Source organism: Cetorhinus maximus, chromosome 5 (assembly GCF_964194155.1).
Source record: "Cetorhinus maximus chromosome 5, sCetMax3.hap1.1, whole genome shotgun sequence".
Lineage (NCBI taxonomy): Eukaryota > Metazoa > Chordata > Chondrichthyes > Lamniformes > Cetorhinidae > Cetorhinus > Cetorhinus maximus.
This window is the reverse complement of record NC_135883.1, coordinates 157632284-157654061: the sequence shown is the minus strand read 5'-3', so window position 1 is coordinate 157654061 and position 21778 is coordinate 157632284. Positions and strand designations below refer to the sequence as shown.

Below are 21778 nucleotides of genomic sequence, written 5' to 3'. Positions count from 1 at the left end.
GTCATGGGTTGTACTTCTGTTTAAAGTGAAAGCAATTTCTCAGCTTGGGGAATATTTCCTGGATTTTATGGTTAAGAATCTGTACCTTTGATAAAGCAGTTTGGGTATTATTTTGTATGATTTATTTCCTAACTGTATCTTTTATCTTGTTTAAGATTCATCATTTCTTTATTCTTTTAATAAACATGTTAAGTTTTCAAATTTTAAAAGTAATAACTGGAGTCCTGTACTTTTGTGTTCTGTAGCTTTCCCTCCACGATTCAACAACACAGAAAAAAAATTATGATCAGCCGAGATGGGTTTCAGTCTGAGATCTGGCTTGCTGAGCATTAACATCAGCTAGAGCTGAAACAAGACCTAAAGAATGAAAAGCCCCCAGGACCGGATGGCCTGCACCCGAGGGTCTTAAAAGAAGTGGCGGCAAAGATAACAGACGCATTGATTACAATCTTGTAAATTCTTTAGATTCTGAAAAGGATCCAGCAGACTGGAAAATAACTAAAATAACACCCTCATTCAAGAAAGGAGGGAGGCAGGAAACTATAGGCCAGTTGGCTAAACATCAGTCAGAGGGAAAGTGTTAGAATCTATTATTAAGATGGTTACAGCAGTAAACTTGATCAGGCAGAGCCAACATGGTTTTGTGAAAGTGAAATAGTTTTTAACAAATCTGTTTGAATTTTTTGACAAAGTAACACTCAAGGTGGATGAAGGGGAACCTGTGAATGTGGTGCACTTGGTTAAGGAACACCATTAAAGGTTACTACACAAGATAAGAGCACATGATTTAGTGGGTAACATATTAGCATGGATAAAAGATTGGATGGCTAACAGGAAGCAGAGGGTAGGGACAAACGGGTTTTTTTTCAAATTGGCAAGCTGTAACGAGTGGAGTGCCAAAGGGTTCAGTGCTGGGGCCTCAGCTATTTACAATCTATATTAATGACTTGCATGAAGGGATGGAATGCGAATCCAGTTATTTCATTGTTGCTGGGTCAAAATCCTGGAACTCCCTCTCTAACAGCACTGTGGGTGTATCTACACCACAGGGACTGCAGCAGTTCAAGAAGGCAGCTCACCACCACCTTCTCAAGAGCAATTGGGGATGGGCAATAAATGGTAGCCTAGTCAGCGATACCCACATCCCTTGAATGAATTTTTAAAAATGTATGGTTGCTAAATTTGTCAAGGTCACCAAGGTATATAGGAAAGTCAATTGTGAAGAGGAGGTAGTAAGTCTGCAAATATAAACAAATTAAGTGAGTGAGAAAAATTTGGCAGATTGAGTGTAACATGGGTAAATGTGAGCTTGTTCACTTTGGCAGGAAGAATAGAAAAGCAGTACAGTGTTTAAATGGAGGGATATTGCAGAACCTAGTCATACAGAGGGACCTAAGAGTCCTCATACGTGAATCACATAAGGTTAGTGTGCAGGTACAGCAAGTGATTAGGAAGGCAAATGGAATGTTGGTGTTTATTGCAAGAGGAATGGAATATAAAAGTCATGAAATTTTACTACAGCTGTACTGGGCCTTGGTGAGACCATATCTGGGCAGTATTGATCGCCTTATTTAAAATAAGGTATAATTGTTTTAGAAGCAGTTCAGAGAAGGTTCACTGGATTCATTTCTGGAATGAGGGGGTTGTCTTATGAAGACAGGTTGAACAGGTTCGTCCTATATCCAGTGGAGTTGAGAAGAATGAGAGGTGATCTTATTGAAACATACAAGATCCTGAGGGGACATGATTGGGTGGATACGCAGAGAATGTTTCCTGTTGTGGGGTAACTAAAATTAGGGAACATAGTTTAAAAAAAAAGAGGAACCCCTTTGAAGACAGAGATGAAGAGAAACTTTTTCTCCCAAAGGATTGTTGGTGCATGGAATTCTCTTCCGCAGAAAGTAGTGGAGGCTACATCTTTGAATTTATTTAAGGCAGGGTTAGAAGATTTCTGTTAGTCAAAGGAGTCAAGGGTTATGGGGAGGCAGACAGGAGAGTGGAACTGAGACCACAACCAGATCAGCCATGATCTTATTGAATGGTGGAGCAGACTCAAAGTGCCAAATGGCCTGCTCCTGCTCCTATGCTCCTACGCTTATATTGGATGTTCTGTTAGAACCTCCTTATTTTTTACTGCATTTCCCAACATTAATATCATCTGCAAATGTTGGCATTTCCAGGTCATTAATTTGTATCCAAAGTGTAATAGCCCCTGACCCCTGGAGAACACCACTGTAAACTTCCTTCCAGTCTGAAAAACAACTGTCCACCACTACTCTCTGTGTTCTGTCACTCAGCCAATTCTGTATCTACGCTGCCAACCCCCTTAATCCCATGGGCGTTAATTTTAATAACAGTCTATTATATAGTAATTTGTCAAACATCTTTTGAAAGTGTATAGACATAATATCAACTGTACCCTCATGCACCTTTAACCATTAAATATCTCAATGAAGCTAGTCAAACACGGTTTATCTTTAACAAGACAGAATTCCCTGCCACTGAGCCTCAGTCCAGACCCAGCATTCCAGCAGCATCCAGTAACCTGAGAGAGATGCAATGTATCAGCTTCCACAAGGGTACATGTCGACTCCAGTAGTGGGATTCATGCCTGGCATACGGAGCCTTTATTATACTAGGAAAATTCAGCAGCCACTGCTGGAGTAGGAACATGAGTTTGGAATCCCATCCCACCATGGGCAGGATTTTCTTCCTCACATCCCCTCTAAACCTTCTGCCCCTTACCTTAAATCTATGCCCCCTGGTTATTGAACCCTCCAAGGGGACGAGTTCCTTCCTGTCTACCTTATTCTATGCTCCTCAAAATGTTACGCACCTCAATCATGTCCCCCCTCAATCTCCTCTGCTCCAAGGAAAATAACCTCAGCCTCTCCAAACTCTCCTCATAAGTAAAACTCTCCAGCCTAGGCAACATCCGGGTAAATCTCCTCTGCACTCTCTCTTGCACCAACCCCCCTCTTGACCCGCTGCTGGAGACGGAAACCCTGATATTCTCACTACACAAGCCGGCAGTGGAGACCAATCAGCCGACAGCAGCTCATGTATAAAATGTTAATAAGACCCAAAGACTAATTTCAGTCCAGTCTCATGTTTCAGGGTTGGGGTGTGCACTGTCGGTGCACCACAGGTTATTTACCCAAAAACGGGCATAGTATAATTTCCCCTGGTACAAACATGACAGAACGCAGTAAACTCTGAACAATACTTACCTTGTCCACAATGACTTCTGCGGGCTCATTGCAGTCATTTAAATCACAGGATTTGTCCACCCCATCCTGTGTAGCAAGCTGATGCCAGAAGAGGACAGACACAGTTAGGAAAAGACTCAGCATCCTGGTGTCCGCTCAGATCACTGGTGAACGCACTGAATGACTCTCAGCACCTTCAGGTGGATCTGCAGTTTGAGCAGAGAGCTCAGGTCTTTTTATACTGTTTTATGAGGATGATTTTGAATAAAGTTAAGCTACAGGTAGCAACACCATGTGTTGAAGAAACGCACTAGCTGATTCATTATGGAAATGTTACTTGAAGTTAGAAACCATTAACTCTCTGAGTGCCAGTTCCCGGGAAGTCTGAACACTCGGGAAGCTATTTCACAATTGATTCCAGTTCACACACTCAGGATTGTCAACCCTCCCTGTTTGGGAGTCGCCTGGAATGGAAGATTGATCTGCCGGTCGCTGGTGTTAGTGACCCGGGAGAAAACAATTTCACATTCGGGTTTCATGTCTGCACAGTTTCATTTCTTGGGTTTCCTCCACCGGCTGAAAGTGGGAACCCAGTGGCCATGCTGCACTCCAACCGCTGGACACACTACCATTTCCTCACTGAGTAGGTTAAGACTGTGTGGGTCTCACTGCCCAATAACTTGAGCATTTCACACTGTTCCTGTTGGTTTCTTCCCCTCCTCTCCTGAGGTAACTGAGACTGGCTGAGGTACATAACCCTTGGTAACAACTCCCACTGAAGTCCAGTTCCTGACACTGCCTTGGGTTCGCTGATGATTACACGATGTTCAGCAACATTCGCCGCTCCTCAGATACTGAACCAGTCCATGTCCAAATGCAGCAAGACCTGGATAATGTCCAGGCTTGGGCTGACAAGTGGCAAGTAATATTTGTGCCACACAAGTGACAGGCAATGACCATCTCCAGCAAGAGATAACCGAACCATCACCCCTTGACGTTCAATGGCATTAACATCACTCAATCCCCTACTATCAAAATCCTGACCAGAAACTGAACTGGACCAGCCAAATAAATACTATGGCTGCAAGAGCAGGTCAGAGATGTGGAATCCTGTGACAAGTTACTCACCTCCTGATACTCCGAAGCCTGTACACCATCTACAAGGCACAAGTCAGGAGTGGGATGGAATATTCCCCACTTGCCTGGATGAGTGCAGTTCCCACAAGACTCAAGAAGCTTGACATTGTCCAGGACAAAGCAGCCTGGTGATTGGCACCACATCCACAAACATTCACTCCCTCCACCATTGACGCACAGTAGCAGCAGTGTGTATCATCTACAAGATGCACTGCAGGAATTCACCAAGGCTCCTTACACAGCACCTTCCAAACCCACAACCACTACCATGTAGAAGGACAAGGGCAGCAGATAGATGGGAACACCACCACCTGGAAGTTCCCCTCCAAGTCACTCACCATTCTGACTTGGAAATATATTGCCATTCCTTCACTGTCGCTGGGTCAAAATCCTGGAACTCCTTTCCTAACAGCACTGTAGGTGTACCTACACCACATGGACTGCAGTGGTTCAAGTAGGCAGATCACCACCACCTACTCAAGGGCAACTAGGGATGGGTAATAAATGCTGGCCTAGCCAGCGAAGCCCACTTCCCTTAATGAATAATTAAAAAATGCTTTCCTGGCACAGCATCTCACCGGGTTACTTTATCACTGGCACTGCCTCTCACCGGGTTACTTTATCACTGGCACTGCCTCTCACCGGGTTACTTTATCACTGGCACTGCCTCTCACCGGGTTACTTTATCCCTGGCACTGCCTCTCACCGGGTTACTTTATCCCTGGCACTGCCTCTCACCGGGTTACTTTATCACTGGCACTGCCTCTCACCGGGTTACTTTATCACTGGCACTGCCTCTCACCGGGTTACTTTATCCCTGGCACTGCCTCTCACCGGGTTACTTTATCACTGGCACTGCCTCTCACCGGGTTACTTTATCCCTGGCACTGCCTCTCACCGGGTTACTTTATCCCTGGCACTGCCTCTCAGGGGGTTACTTTATCCCTGGCGCTGCCTCTCACTGGGTTACTTTATTTCTGGCACTGCCTCTCACCGGGTTACTTTATCCCTGGCACTGCCTCTCACCGGGTTACTTTATCCCTGGCACTGCCTCTCACCGGGTTACTTTATCCCTGGCACTGCATCTCACCGGGTTACTTTATCCCTGGCACTGCCTCTCACTGGGTTTTTGTTTCCTGGCACTGACATTCACTCGGGTGCTGATCCCCTGGCATTGATTCCACTCGGTTTCTCTTTCTCTTGCACTGCCTCTCACTGTGTTACTTTTTCACTGGCACTACCTCTCACTGGGGTGCAATCCCCCTGGCACTGACTGACTGGGGTAAAAGGGAACCTGCAATGGGGGGCACAGTGTAAAAATAAGGAGAAGCCTCGGCATGTGCATCTTTTTAATGTTTTGAAGGCTGGGGAAAGAGGACAGGGATAGATAGTACAATCCCTCGAGACTGACCATCCATTCAGGCGCAACAGTCTATCTGAGTGTCACTTCAGGATCCACTCAAAACCCTTTTCCACCTCCAGTTCAGGCATCCCTTCATCTTCCCCAATTCCAATCATTTCCAGACCTTTTCCCTGACCACTTTACTAATGCCAGGGATCATTCTCTCCAGTCTCTGCGCATAGCCTTTTTTATGGTTCTGTTATTTTTAGCTCCCGGTAAGGTCAGCCAATTCTCTTCAACTTATTGCAAGCTTAAAGTCCCAGCTAGAAGAGGTTCTAAGCTTTAAAGGAACATAATCTTAGATTCGTTCCTCAAATTCAAACCTTCTGCTCCAGGAGTCTCAAAGCCCACAAAATTATCTTAGGCTGGGACATAAATTGAGGCCTATCTTAGCAGACCATCTTCTTTGAAAGTCAGCCAATATCAGCTCTTAGAAATCTTAATAAGACTTCTGGAGAAGTGTATTTATGTGGATTGCCGAGATAATAAATATTTTAGATTACACATTACATATGCTTCAAAAACATAGACATTTTATTGAAGCCCATTACAGTTTATAGCTTAAAAATTAAGTTATAAATGATAATTAAAGCTAAACATAATATGTCAATAATAGTCTTAACTATATGAAATTTATAAATCCAACTTACCTGCAAATATTGTTGGATAACTCAAACAAACAGTAACAATTAATAAAGATATTTACTCACGAATTCAATATTTGTTTATATTGAATTTTGATATATCTCTGTCTCAACCCAGGGTAAATCTCAAAAGGGAACACTGACCCTTTATGTTCCAAAGGTGACTGACTGACCTAATCCTCATGGTGTGAACTTTTAAATGCAGTGGGTGGAATCGTCTGTACCCGCTGGCGTCGAGAGTGTTTGGTGCTGTGAACCGACAATCTGGCAAAAAGGCCAAAAATTGATTCCACAGAGTTGTGAAACCAGTTTGCAATCGTCCTCTCAGTCCATCGATGGCGGGCTGCATTTCCATCCATTGGACATGGGGAACCTCAATGTCGTACACCTGCATATTATTCTAAGGTTCACCTGTCAGACTCATTCCTCCCCCGGCCGGATCGTCCACCCACGCTGATGTGTTTCACAACAGCATATAAAAGGTTCAGGCACATTTTGCAGAGGGTTTGGGGCAAAGGCTGCCCTGCAGTTGAAGGTAGCGCACAAGCCCATGTGGGGTGGTGGGTCGGGGAGTGGGTAAGGGAAGCGGCCATGCATTAGGGACACCTTGTATAAAGTGACCCTTACTCTGCAGCTGAGACAGTTCAGGAGCAGCCACATTGATATGATTGGAGTTGGGCCTCGAGCTTATCTGCCCACTCAAGCAACACAGAGGCATTAAAGAGCCACCAAGTGCTCCAGAACTTATTACAGCATGGGTTAGGAGAATGTCTGCGCCTGAGCTGAGAGCACAGCATGCAGTCCAATGGGCAAAGCTGCCGCCAATCGGCCGGGTGGAGTGGGGAGGTGGAAGGTGGGGTTTCGGGCAGCCATGCAGCGCAATAATCTCTGGCCATCCAAGTGGTGACCAGCTCCCTCCGGGATGTGTTAAGGGGAATTCAAATTTAACCAAGAGAGGTTCTTTGTACACCCATACTGACCCACGCCTCTCTCTCTTTTATCCTGCAGGAGGAGTTCATCAGGATCATGGAGCCTGGTGAACTAGCTGTATGTCTCATGGCTTACAGAGAGTGAAGACAATGGAGAAGAGAGTGACTGAGGCACTGGCTGTGCAGAGGGAGGAGTAGCACCCTCAGGAAGAAGGGGCGACTGGGACTCCCGCTCACGCCACTGAAGGGCCACAGTGAGCCATCACTGGTCGGCACCTAGCTAGACCTAGGGACTATACGAGAGCCAGGATGCAAGAGTGATTAGATTTGTCCAGGTCTCAGGTTTCCCACAGGTGCAGGGTGCCATCGACTGCACTCATGCGGCGCTCAGATCTCCGTCGCTACACACGGTCCACTATGTGAACCATAAGGGATTCCATTCGCTGAAGGTGCAGCTGATGTGCAACCACCACAAACACATCCTGCAGGTCCGTGCACCGTTTCCAGGGAGTGTTCACAACTCCTAGATTCTCAATCAGTCACAGATCACTGATGTCTGCCAGGGTCCACAGAGGCTGCAGGGATGGCTCCTCAGGGACTAGGGCTACCCACAGAGGACGTGGCTGATGACACCCGTGCGGCGGCCTCAGACTGTAGCAGAGCAACGCTAGAGTGAGGCTCATGCTGCAACCTGGTGGAGCAAACCATCGGGATGCTGAAAAGGAGGTTCCGGTGCCTGGACCAGTCTGGAGCAGCCCTGCAACACAGTCCCCAGAGGGTGTCTCCCATCATCGTCGCCTGCTGCACCCTTTACAACCTGGTGCTGCAAACAGGAGAGGAGCTGGCTGAGGAGGAGTTGGAGGAGCTGAAGGTCTCCTCCTCCTCCATCACCTCTGAGATCATCGACTGTGATGAGGGTGAGGAGGGCCTTGAAGGCAACCATGACTAGGATGAGGCCCTCACCCTGGCCAGACGAGGCAGACGTGCTCGGGTGGCCCTCATAGCCTCTAGACTTGTGGAGGATGATGACAACATGCAGTGGAGAGACACCATAAGATCCTCACATTACATCTATGAATATTTGAATCCAGTCTGGCTCATGGCAGAACACATACCCTCTGTGATACTGCTCCTGTCATGGAGATGCAGTGGAGGCCCTAATAGTCACTTGATTGCAGGAGGATGATGATGACATGCGGTGAGGACTCGCCTAATATCTTTACATAGCCTCTGAGAATGTCTGACTCCTGTCTGGCCAAGGGCAGCTCGCTTCCGCTCTGTGATCAGGGTCAAATCAAAGAGACACAGCCCTGAAACTTAAGGAGCATCTGATCCTTTGTCCACCTTCAGCACCTGAGTCCTTCAGGAGCACAGCGTCACTGGTCACAGATGCTGAGGAGATGGAGGCCAGCCTCACCTTAAAGGTGCTGAGAACACACAGAGAGAATGACGGATCTCTGGGATGCCTGGCCACAACATTCCGGCAGCACTAACAAGCACAGCCGAGGTGCAGGCATCAGGAATGTGTCCAGGGAGCGTGAGGACACACCGTTACTTTGGTCTGAAGGCTGCACAGAGCATAAGGAAGAGGCCATGGACTGAGACTCCTGCCTTTATCTAGTGCAGAAATGTTTCATATCTGAGTGACATGAACAGTGTTCGTCAGAACAAGGAGGCAGAGGATTGGCTTCCTCTGGAGGCTGAGACCTGGCAAAGGGTGGCAGTCCTCTTGTGCAGGGCATTGGAACTGACCACTCTGCCACAGTCTGCCAAGCCGGATTTCTGATGTTGCTGCCCATCCTGCGGCCAGAGCGGGGTTAGAGGACATCACGGCGACTGTCCAGTGCGTCCAAAAGGTGCTCGAGAGACATGTCATTGAACTGGGAGGGCTACAGTCTTATTTCCATACAGGGCTATGTCTTCTGTGCAGCAGCCGTGGGCTGGAAGCACTGAAATGTTTTGCCGCAGCTACACTTTAAATATGGTACCCGGTGTGAAGCGGTGAGATGATGGTGTGGAGGGCAAATGAGAGGCCGCCTGGCATGGAAACGGTGTGTTTCCTGAGAATGCATAATTAACACGGTGGGTTTGGGACAATAAACTGTTTCCAGGCTGATGGGTAAAATGTAGTTTTACCCGCCCGCTACCGCACTTAAAGCAAATCTGGGACGAATTCCCCCAGTGCCTGCAAAGACAAAACAAGCTCCTATTGTCTATTTTATTAATAAATCTTATCATTGAAGAATTAGTGAAGGCTAAATTTTTTCTTTCCAACCTGTGTAATGGGGTGTTTGAAGTGATTGGCTGGTTGGCTACATTCCAAAAATAATTTAGCTTCAGGGTTTAGCTGTACTCTGTGTTTCTTTCAATGTTGTCTCCCGCAACAGTATCCAAAACAATATATATCTGTTAGAGAGGTGGATAAACATGGGGGTCTCCTCCACTACCTGCCTTCCTCTACTCTGCCTGGTGGTGACCCATCCCCTTTCTGCTTGTTCAGTCTTTACCTGCGGTGTGACTATCTCAATGAATGTGCTGTCCACACAATATCAGCATCGTGCATGCGCCACAATGAATCCACCTGCAGCTCCAGCTCCATAATGCAGTTAGCCAGTAGATGCAGCTGGACGCACTTCCTGCACACATGGTCACCAAGGACACTGGAAGCATTCATGTCTTCCCACGTAGCGCAGGAGGAGCATATCACGGGTGTGAGCTCTGCTGCCATGACTTCCATTTCAATTAAGCTCGTTAGTTACTCCCTTTAAAGAATACTAACTATGCTAGGGACCTTATTCTACCGAAACACTCCCACTACAGTCCAAAGTCCTCACCTTATTTTGTTTAAGCTAATGGACTGCAGCAGTTTAATTAGTAGAAAATATAGAAGTAGAAGTGCTCACCTGACCCTACTTACCAATCAGCTGCCTCCGCTGTGTCATGTCACTATTTCAATCGTGACGTCACTTTGAAATCCACCGCCTGAAGGTCCTGAGGGTACAGCTCTCCTCTCCGGTCTCGGCCTCTGTTTCTCATGCCCTTTTATACCGCTGTCGCTGGCCTCTCCTCTCCTGTCTAAAACTCACCTTCCTCTAATGTTAACAGTAACTTTTAGTTAATTGTTAAATTAAAGAAAGACCAGACTTCAGATAGAATTTTAACCTTAATTTAAACGCTTATACTCCCTCAGTCACCAATCTCCAACTGAAGCTCTCTACTGCAGCCAAACACAGCACTCCAGTGCAGACAAAAGACCACTCATCACATCCTGCCAACCAGAAAAAGACCCATTTATGCAAACTCTCTGCTTCCTGTTAGCCCGCCAATCTTCTATCCATGCCAATATGTTACCCCCTACACCATGAGCTTTTATATTCTGCATTATCCTTTGATGTGACACTTCATCAAATGCCTTCTGGAAATCTAAGTATAGAACATCCACCTGTTCCCCTTTTCCACAGCACATGTGACTCCTTCAAAGAACTCCAACAAATTGGTTAAACATGATTTCCCTTTTACAAAACCAAGACTCTGTGTGTTTGCCTTGAATTTTTCTAAGTGCTCTGCTATAGCATCTTTAATAATAGCTTCTAACATTTTCCCTATGACAGAGACTAGGCTAACTCGCCTTTAGGTTCCTGTTTTCTGTCTCCCTCCATTTTGGAATAAAGGAGTTATATTTTTTATTTTCCAATCGAATGCAACTTTCCCCAAATCTAGGGAATTTTGGAAAATTAAAGCCAGCGCATCAGTTATCTCACTAGTCACTTCTGTCAAGACTTCACAGTGAATTCCATCTGTACCTGGGGATTTGTCAGCCCGCAGCCCCAACAATTTGCTCAATACCACTTTTCTGGGAATTGTAATTTTCCTGAGTTCTTCCTCCCTTCCATTTCCTGATTTACAGCTAAGCCCATGATGTTACTTGTGTCCTCTATAGTGAAGATCGAAGCAAAATATCTGTTTAATTCATTCGCCACCTCCCGACTTTCAATTATCAATTCCCCCGACGCACTCTCTAAAGGACCAATACTCACTTTGTTAACTCTTCTTATTTAAATATCCATAGAAACACTTACTACCCATCTTTATATTACGAGCTAGCTTTCTCTCATTCTCTAATTTATCCTTCCTTATTAATCTTTTTTACATCCTGTGCTGTTCCTTATATTCTTTCCAATCTCCTGACCTTCCAGATGTCTGCGTGTAATTATATGTTTTTTCATTAAGTTTGAGCTGTCTTTAACTTTTTTAGTTAACCACAGATGGTGGGCCCTCCCTTGGAATTTTTCTTTCTCATTGGAATGTATATATTCTGTATATTTTGAAATATCCCTTTAAATATCTGCTACTGAACCTCTATTGGCCTATCCCTTAGTGGGTGGAGAGTTGCCAGAGAGAATCACGAAGGTACAGAAGGCCAATCGGATGACCCGTTTTGAGGTTTTGTCTTATATGCCAAAGGGGAAGGGGCCAGAGTCAGAAAAAGTGTATAAACGTCAGAGCCCAAGAAGACATCAGCACTGCAGGCGGAGGATAGGGGCCTGGTCACTCACTGGGAGACGTGGGGAGACATCGTCCAGTGGGCCGACCACCTGAAGGGTGACCCCGTGCACGGGGAGTCACCAAGCACCCGGTACAGTGAGTATGAGCTGTCACTAGTGAATGAATAAAGGTTTCCCACCTGAAGTAGAAAATGCATCCAAGACTGGCTTTGTGTTGTTGATACCCAGAGAACAGGTCCCGAACCTTGTAGACTCCCTATTTCTAGCATCTTACACCTCCAGGACAGCCGTTGCAGTTCAGAGCTACATACTGCAGACCTGGACAACACCCTGGCTTGTCTGATGAGGGGTAAAGAAATTTCATGCCACCCAAGTGCCAGGCAGTGACCATGAACGATGGCATCACCATTGCTGAGACCCAAGCATCAACCTCCTGGGTGTCACCATTGAGCAGAAACTGAAGTGACCAACCACACAAACACTGTTTCTATCCACCCAGATTAGAGACTTCATACTGGATCACCTCCTGCACACCCAATCCTCACTGCAAGGCAGACGTCTGGTTGTAATGTTATCCTCACCACTTTCCTGGATGGGTGAAGGTCCAGCAACACTCCAGGAGGTGACACAACCGTCCACAACAAATCAATCCCTTTAACCAGCACCACATCTATTAGTTTAAATAGCCTCACCCTCCACCATCGGTATGTTGTAGCTACAGGCTGTAATCTCTTCAAGATTCACTGCAGAGTGTTACTAAAATTTTTATTTTGGTGGGTGGGCGCGAGCCCCACCCGCTCGAGCGTGAAACAACACTCATTGATTTCAGCCCAACGTGCCGACGTCAACGCACAGTTACGCGATGGTTTGGTCAGCGGGTGCACAGCGGAGTCGGCAGCACGCCCGCCGACAATGAAAAAGCTGTTAAAGAATCAATTAACTTAAATTTTTCACCGACCATCCAACCTTATGGTTGGCGGGCAGGCAGAAAGGCCAAGCGGCCTTTGCACTTTTTTGAAAACCTCATCCACGTGCGGGATGAGGTTTCCAAAAGCAAATAAAAAATAAAAATTTTAAAATTTAATCAATAACATGTCCCTGCTCATGTGACCAAGTCACAAGAGGGGACTTTTTAATTACATTTTTCAAATCTTTATTTATTTTTTAAATAACTGTTCGGGGGGAATATAGGGGTAGAGTAAGAATTTATTGAAAGGGAATGAATTACTTAAAATCTCCAAGCAGCCAGTGCTACCAAGCACATTAACAGTTAAAGGTTACCAGATGAACCTTGCACAGCCTTAGGGCCTGCAAACAACACAAAGGCATTGGGAACCAGACTGGAGTCAGAGGATGGCAATAACATAGATTAAGTGTGCTCTTCAACAGATAGGGGAAGAACATATAGTCCTAGTTTAGGTAGGAGGGACATGTATCGGTGATGTCTGTTTAATGTAAACATATCTGCTGACGAGGTTGGAATCTGGAAATATGCTGAACACTTGTAATTTAGCAGAGTGCTATCTCAAGCTGCATTGAGATGGTTCTCCCCTTGCAATTACTCGAATAAACGATCGTGACCTGTACCTGAGACTCCTGTGGTCCATTTGTCAAAGTGACCACAAGAAAATGCTTCATGTTCCTGAGGCAGCTCTGTGCCTCAGGGAGATTTTGAATCACTCACTCGTGCACATGTGCAAAGTTAGCGCTCGCCCCGCTCACCCTCCTCCCCCGCCCACAGAGGCAGCGCTGCTGCTGCCGCTCCTGTTTCACGCTGGGCCGGCCTTCATTTGCACCTCCCAATCCCACAACCTTCACCAGCCAAAAGGACAAGAGCAGCAGGTCAATGGAACACCTTCACCTCCAAGTTCCCCTCCAAGATCTCAATCTCCATTTTCTCACTGTCGCTGGATTAATCCCTGGAACTCCCAGTTTAACAATGTTGGTTTACCTGCACCACATGGAATGCAGCCGTTCAAAAAGAGGCCTCACCACCATCTTAGGGCACCAAGGGAATGGTAATAAATACCAACCTTGTCGGCAACTCTCACATCCCAAGAAGCAATAATAAATACCATGTGACCACAATGTGCAATGACTCGAACAAATATGTCCCTGGTTAAAGTTTTTTACAGCTTCATTTTACTATGGGGAGAATTTTCTCCCCTTTGGCGAGCCGGGTGGGAGCGGGCACGGGCGGGCGCACAGCCGATCACCACCCGCAATCGGCCGGCTGTCACCATTTTGCGTGAGTGGGCCCAGCGTGACACACACCCGGAAGTGCTCAGGGCTACCTGTGCGGGTGGGGGGAGGAGGGAGAGTCGGGGCCTGCACTCTTTCACACACATGGAGCTGCCTCAGGGACATTAACACATGAAATTAACAGGGAAATTGTCACATGAGGTGCAATATGTTTATAAATTCATATGAAACAATTTATTAAATTAATAAAGCCTTCATGAAATCTCATCCCGCCCGTGGATGAGCTTCCATGTAAAATGCGAAGGCCGCCTGGGCTCTTCGCCTGCCCGATAACCTTAAGGTTGGCCGGGCAGCCCTGTTAATTACTTCAATTCGTTTTTAAATGGCCTTAATAGGTCTTTGACAGCTCGACGGGCGCGCAGCTGATTCCGCTGGGCACCTGCCAAACTCAAGATCAGAATGACGTGCGGTGACATCAGGATGCACGCCCGACATCACCGCGTGTCATTTTACCCATGGGTGAGCGGTGCCCACCCCCACACACTGACCAGAAGTTTCAGGCCTTTGTGATTGAAGAGCACTTGAATAATTTAAAATATAAAAATCAGCTCCAGTTATTGCTCTGAAATGTAGGCCCTGTAAACGTCCGGAAGGACAATTGGGATTTGATTTCAGATCTGTCTTTGGAGGCAGCTTTACTTCAGTGATCATTGGGTGGTCCAGATCTTACCCACATTTACAATGACCCTGTTTTTGAGTGAGGTACTCAGCTGATTTGATTACTTTGCATTGAGAGAGCAACAAGTCATTTCTTGGCCTCTCTTCTCAGTAACATTTACAATGTGCTTTGCATGAGGCTGTAAATTAAGTTACAGATCAGGTGGCAAATCTAAGAATTGAAGCTGTTAATCCCAGGATTAGCAGCACCAGATTAGCCGCATCAGGTTAGCAACATAAAAAGGTAGAAATGACTTTAACTACTTAAGATGGTTGATAAATTGAATTCTTGCCAATGTAACTGAAGAAATAGGAACAGGAGTAGATCATTCGCCCCCTCGAGCCTGCTCCGTCATTCAATAAGGTCATGGTTGATTTTCTTGTGTTTCGAATTCCACATTCGCATCTATCCCCGAAAATCTTTGTTTCCCTTGCCTAACAAGAATCTATCTACATCTGCCTTAAAAATATTCAATGACCCCGCCTCCACCATCTTCTGAGGCAGAGAATTCCAAAGTTGCACTACTCTCTGAGAGAAAAAAATTTCTCCTCATCGTGTCCTAAAACGGCACCCCCTAATTTTAAAACAGTGCCTCCTAGTTCTTGGCTCACCCACAAGAGGAAACATCCTTTCCACACCCACCTTGTCAAGGCCATTCAGGATCTTGTCCACTTCAATCATATTAGCCCTCAATCTACTAAACTCAAGTGGAAATAAGCCCAGTCTGTCCAACCTTTCCTCATCAGACAAAGGAAGCTTCAGATGGTGAGAAATTAGGATGTAGCCAAAGTAGACATCTACGCTCAGAGTCAGTCTGAACATGAAATCACTTCAGAAAACCAAACATTTTTTAAAAGTACAGCTAAACCTTGAAGTGAAATTACTTTTGGAATTTAGCCAACCAACCAGCCATTTCAAAACACCCCATTACACAGTTTGGAAAAAAAAACATTTAGCCTTCACTAACTCTTAAATTGATAAGATTTATTAATGAAATAGACAATAGGAGCTTGTTTCGTCTCTGCAGACTGTCTATAAAAAGTACACACCATTAGCTTTCGGTCAGTCAGCCATCTTTGGAACATAAAGGGTCAGAGGGCAGTCTTTTGAGAATTCCCCTGGGTTGAGACAGAGATATATCAAAAGTCGATATGACCATAGTGAATTTCTGAGTATATATCTTTCTTAATTGTTACTGTATGCTTGAGTTATCCAACAACATTTGCTGATAAGGTAGATTTATAAATTCCATGTATTTAGGAGTACATTATTTATATGTTAGGCTCAGCTTTAGTTATCATTTATAACTTAATGTATAAGGTATAATCTACAATGGGCTTCAATAAAATGTATGTTTTTGAAGCATATAGAATGTGCAGTCTGAAATATTTATTATCTCGCCAATCCACATAAATACATTATTCTAGAAGTCTTAGTAATTTTCGAAGAGCTGATATTGGTTAACTTTCAAATAAATTGTTGAACTAAGAAATTCCTCAATAGGTATCCCGTCCTGAGATAATTTTGTGGGCTTTGAGACTCCTGGAGGAGAGGGCTTGTATTTGAGGACCCAGTCTAAGACTATCTTCCCTTAATGCTTAGAATCTCTTTTAGTTGAGTCTTTAAGCTGGCAATAAGTTGAAGGGATTGGCTTACCTTGCCAGGAGTTATAAATAGCAGAACCATTAACAGCTGGCCCCCAACGTGGGGCTGGAGATAATTTTAATGAAAACCATCTGAAACTAGAGTTATCCTCTGAAAGATAAGGGCCAGGATTTTCCAGCTTTCGAGCGGGCACGACGGGAGCGGGCGTGGGCGGGTCGGGAACACGATCACCGACTGCGTTTGGCTCTGCACCGCCATTTTACACGGGTGGGCCAATTACAGCCCGCCCAGTATAATACACGACAATGACATCAGCAAGAAGGGGCAGGCGGGGGCGGGAGCTCATTGATTAATGACATGTCCTTGTTCTTCCTTTCAGGTTCACCAGAAGCCCCTCAGGGTCAGGGGCCTGAAGGCCCACCGCTCACCCCAGAGGACACAGGCGATAGAAACGCACCAGTGTCACACCCTCTCAGCCAGGCAGGCACTAGCGCAGATAACAGCACCTTGGTGGGCATTAGATCGGCGGGTACTATCTCGGTGCACAGCGGTGAGGGCACTTCACACTCACTTGAGTTGCAGGCGGAGGCAGAGTGTGCCCAGGGTGCCTGCAGTCAGAGTACTGCTGGGGAACTGGAACATGCTCAGTCGGTAGCTGGTGATGAGCCTCTGGAGTCGTCCCTGAGGCAGCAGATGCTGTGAGTCCAGCAGGGTGTGCGGGAGGATCTGGCAGAGATACATGAGGGGATGCGTGCCATGGTCTCCATTGTGGAGGAGTCCATGCGGAACATGAGTAATGCAATGACCCTCATGGCCAAGCGCACTGCATCCTCCATGGAGAGAGTGGTGACTCTCATGAAGAGGCTGCTCCAGGGGCTCAATCAGGGCTTCCTGGGGATGCGCTCGGGCCTGCAAGCCCTCACCCGGGCAATGACCTCAATGGCCACTGTCAGTGTGGCAGATGGATTGGGCACCCAGTATCTCAGCCCATCCAGCAATGGTGATCAGGGAGGTCCGAAGTGACCTGACGCTGGTGCACGAGCTGCTTGTCATCTCTGCAGGATCCTCTCAGGGCGCTCCGGATGATGGCAGCAGCTCCTCCGCCCCTCTGCCAGTGACCGTGGCATCCGATGAGTCTGTGGGCACTGAGGAGACGCCAGCCATGGCACTGGCTGCTCCCTCCCAGGCGAGGCCAGCACAGGCTCCACAGGCCAGAGGATGCCCACCAAGGTCTTCAAGGCCAACAGGACAGCAGAGTGAGTGGGCGGTCTCCAATGCCAGTGCCAGCGAAGGGGGAGAACCTGGACATCACACCCGCAAATTAAAACTTAAAGCACAACACGGGCTTATCACTGGTGATATTTATTATTAGTAGGTGTGATGGAGAACATCTTTCCATTTAATTTGTTTTTTGTATGCCAGGCACCGCACCATTAAATGTGTTTGTGTTCAACAAGCCTCTGGGAGCTTCATTAATTCTGCAGGTGCAGGGTAACCCATGATGTTATGAGTGACTTGTTTGTCATTGAACCCTATGAAATGGCACATAGCGCATGTTGTTCACCAGGCAAATGTTCCTGTTAGGTATCGAGTATGGATTCTGCAGACCTGGCATGTGCTGGTGGTTCTTCTTTGGTAGTCTAGCTGATGGACTGTTGGATCAGAGCTTCCCGGGTGTCCCTGCCTCCCTGGAGATTACCCAGGTCAGTGTTTATCCCCACAGCGTTCTCCTGACCGTGCTCGTCCTCGGACTTACGATTTGACTCATCGTCTGCAGCCAGAGCAGCTGCGTCAACATCTTCTTCTTTCACTGCGTCCCCCCTTTCCAGCGCCAGATTGTGGAGAGCGCAGCATGCAGCCACTATCAGTTACACACAATCCAGGGGGTATTGCAGTGAGGCCCCTGAACGGTCCAGGTATCGGAATCGCATCTTGAGAAGACCGATGGTTCTATCTACCACCGCCCTTGTGGAGGCATGGCTCCTATTGTACGGCTGCTCGGCCTCTGTTCTTGGGTGACGAAGGGGCATCATGTGCCACCTTTTGAGGGGAGAGCTCTTGCCGCCCAGGTGCCATTCATCCAGCTGGGCTGGAGGACTGAAGAGCCTCGGCACCTGGGAGTGTCTCAGGAGTGAAATCCTTTCCTGCTGACGAAGGCACCCGGATGACCGGTAGAGAGAACTGTTTCTAAAGCAGACAGTATTCTAGGCTTCATTAACAAGTGCATAGAGCACAAGAGCAGGGGGCTAACGATGAACTTATATAAGGTACTGGTTAGACTCAGCTGGAGTACTGTGTACAGCTCAGGGCACCACACTATAGGAAGGATACGAACGCATTGGAAAGACTGTAGAAGAGGTTTATAAGAATGATTCCAGAGATGAGACACTTCAGTTATGAGGAAATATCGGAGAAGTTGGGACTGTTTTCCTTTGAAAGGAGAAGTCTAAGAGGAGACTTGATGAAAGTTTTCAAAATTATGAGTGGCCTGGACAGAGCAGATGGAGAGAAATTGTTCCTGCTGGTAAATAGGCTGAGAACCAGAGGGACAGTTTTAAAGTGTTTTGCAAAAGAAGCAAATGCGAGGTGAGATAAAACTTTTTCACACAGCGAGTGGTTGGGGTTTGGAATGCACTGCCTGGAAGTGTGGTGGAGGCAGATTCGATTGAGGCATTCATGAAGGTATTGGTTGATTATTTAAATAGAAACAATGTGCAGGGTTATCAGGAAAAGGCAGGAGACTGGCCCTAAGTTAAAATGCTCAGAGAGCCAGTGCAGACACAATGGGCTGAATAGTCTCCTTTTACACTGTAACAATAAATAAATTCATGCTTGAAGACTAAGAGGCATCCCTCACGAGTGCTCTGCAATGTTTCTGTGTACTCACCTCCGAGTTCCACTCAAAGTGCAGCCCGCCAAGTGCACGCCTTTTATCTGCTGTTGTGAAACACATCGGCGTGGACGGCCGGTCCAGCAGCGGGGGGAATGAGTCCGGCGGGCGAGCCTTATGATGATGTGCAGATGGACCACAATGAGGTTCCCAACGTCCGATGGAAGGAAATGCAGCCGCCATCGACGGGCTGAGCAGACAATCGCAAACTGGTTTCACAACGCCAGAGGGTACGGACGATTCCACCCACTGTCTTTTAAAGTACACGCCAATAGCATTAGGTCAGTCAGACATCATTGGAATATAAAGGGTCAGAGTTCCCTTTGGAGAATTTCCCTGGGTTGAGACAGAGATATGTCAAAATTCAATGTAACCATGTTGAATTTGTGCGTAACTAACTTTATTAATTGTTACTGTTTGTTTGAGTTATCCAGCAATATTTGCTGATAAGGTATATTTATAAATTCCATGTATTTCAGACCACATTATTTACATGTTATGTTAGCTTTAGTTATCATTTATTACTTCATGTATAAGCTACAACTTATAATGAGCTTCAGTAAAATGTATTTGCTTTTGAAGCATATAGAATGTGTCGTCTGAAATATTTATTATCTCAGCAATCCACATAAATACACCACTCCTGAAGTCTAAAGTCTATTTCCAAGATCTGACGTTGGTAAATTTTCAAATAAGTTGGTCTGCTAAGACATGCCTCAATGTATGTCCCCTCCTCTGATAATTATGTGGGCTTTGAGAGTTCTGGAGGAGAGGGCTTGTATTTGTGGACCCAATCCAAGACTTTATTCCTTTAATGCTTAGAATCTCTTTTAGTTGAGACTTTAAGCTAGCAATAAGTTGAAGGGAATTGGCTTACTTTGCCGGGAGCTAAATATGATAGAACCATAAAAAAGGCCACCACTTGAGACTGGAAAGAATTGCCTGGCATTGGGAAAGTGGTCAGGGAAAAGGTCCAGAAGTGATTAGAATTCGGGAAGGTGAAGGGATACCTTTACCAGAGGGTGGACAAAGGTTTTGAGTGGATCCTGGGGTGACACTCATATAGACCGGAGGGCCTGAATGGAGGGACAATCTTGAGGGGTTGCGCTATCTTTTCCTGCCCTATTTGCCCACTAGGGAGTCTTCAAAACATTAAAAAGATGCACATGTCAGGGCTGCTGCTTATTTTTACACTGTGCCCCCTCGTTCCAGGTTCCCTTTCACCCCTGTCAGTCCGTGTCAGGGAAATTGCACCCCAGCGAGAGTCAGTATCCAGGAAACAGAAACCCAGTGAGAATCAGTGTCCAGGAAACAGAAACCCAGTGAGATTCAGTGTCCAGGAAACAGAAACCCAGTGAGAGTCAGTATCCAGGAAACAGAAACCCAGTGAGAGTCAGTGTTCACGAAACAGACACCCAGTGAGAGTCAGTGCCAGGAAAACTGAACCCAAGTCAGAAACTGGACTTCAGTGGGAGTTGTTACCAAGGGTTATGTACCTCAACCAGTCTCAGTTACCTCAGGAGAGGAGGGGAAGAAACAAACAGGAACAGTGTGAAATGCTCAAGTCATTGGGCAGTGAGACCCACACCAGCTTCACCTACTCAGTGAGGAAATGGTTGTCTGTCCCGCGGTTGGATTGCAGCATGGCCACTGGGTTCCCACTTTCCGCCTGTGCAGGAAACCCAAGAAATGAAACTGTGCAGACATGAAATCCGAATGTGAAATTGTTTTCTCCCGGGTCACTAACACCAGCGACCGGCAGATCAATCTTCTATTCCAGGCGACTCCCAAACAGGGAGGGTTGACAATCCTGAGTGTGTGAACTGGAATCAATTGTAAAATAGCTTCCCGAGTGTTCAGACTTCCCGGGAACCGGCACTCAGAGAGTTAGTGGTTTCTAATGGAATCAGCAAGTGCATTTCTTCAACACATCATGTTCCTGCCTGCAGCTAAACATTATTCAAAATCATCTTCATAAAACAATATAAAAAGACCTGAGCTCTCTGCTCAATCTGCAGATCCACCTGAAGGTGCTGAGAGTCATTCAGGGCGTTCACCAGTGATCTGAGCAGACACCAGGATGCTGAGGCTCTTCCTAACTGTGTCTGTCCTCTTCTGGCATCAACTTGCTGCACAGGATGAGGTGGACATCTTCTGTCATGAAAATCACTGCGCTGAGGCCACAGAAGTCATTCAGCACAAGGTTAGTATTGTTCAGAACAAAAACAGAATTCTGTTGAAGGGTCATGAGGACTCGAAACGTCAACTCTTTTCTTCTCCGCCGATGCTGCCAGACCTGCTGAGTTTTTCCAGGTAATTCTGTTTTTGTTTTGGATCCCAGCATCTGCAGTAGTTTTTTGTTTTTACCATAGTATTGTTCAGAGTTTACTGCGTTCTGTAATGTTTGTACCAGGGGAAATTATACAATGCCTGTTTTGGGGGTAAAGAACCTGTGGTGGACCGACAGCGCACACCCCAACCCTGAAACATGAGACTGGGCTGAAATTGGTCCTTGGGTCTCATTAACATTTTATACA

General features: G+C 46.3%; 1 protein-coding gene across 1 annotated transcript in view; it reads left to right on the top strand.

Annotated features, from left to right (window-relative positions):
• Positions 1–21321: 21321 nt before the first annotated feature.
• LOC144681146 (uncharacterized) overlaps positions 21322–21778 on the top strand; it is a 31501-nt gene continuing 31044 nt past the window's right edge. Inside the window, exon 1 of the mRNA XM_078542872.1 lies at positions 21322–21444. Within this exon, the coding sequence (XP_078398998.1) occupies positions 21322–21444 (123 nt within the window). The remainder of the gene's footprint in view (positions 21445–21778) is intronic.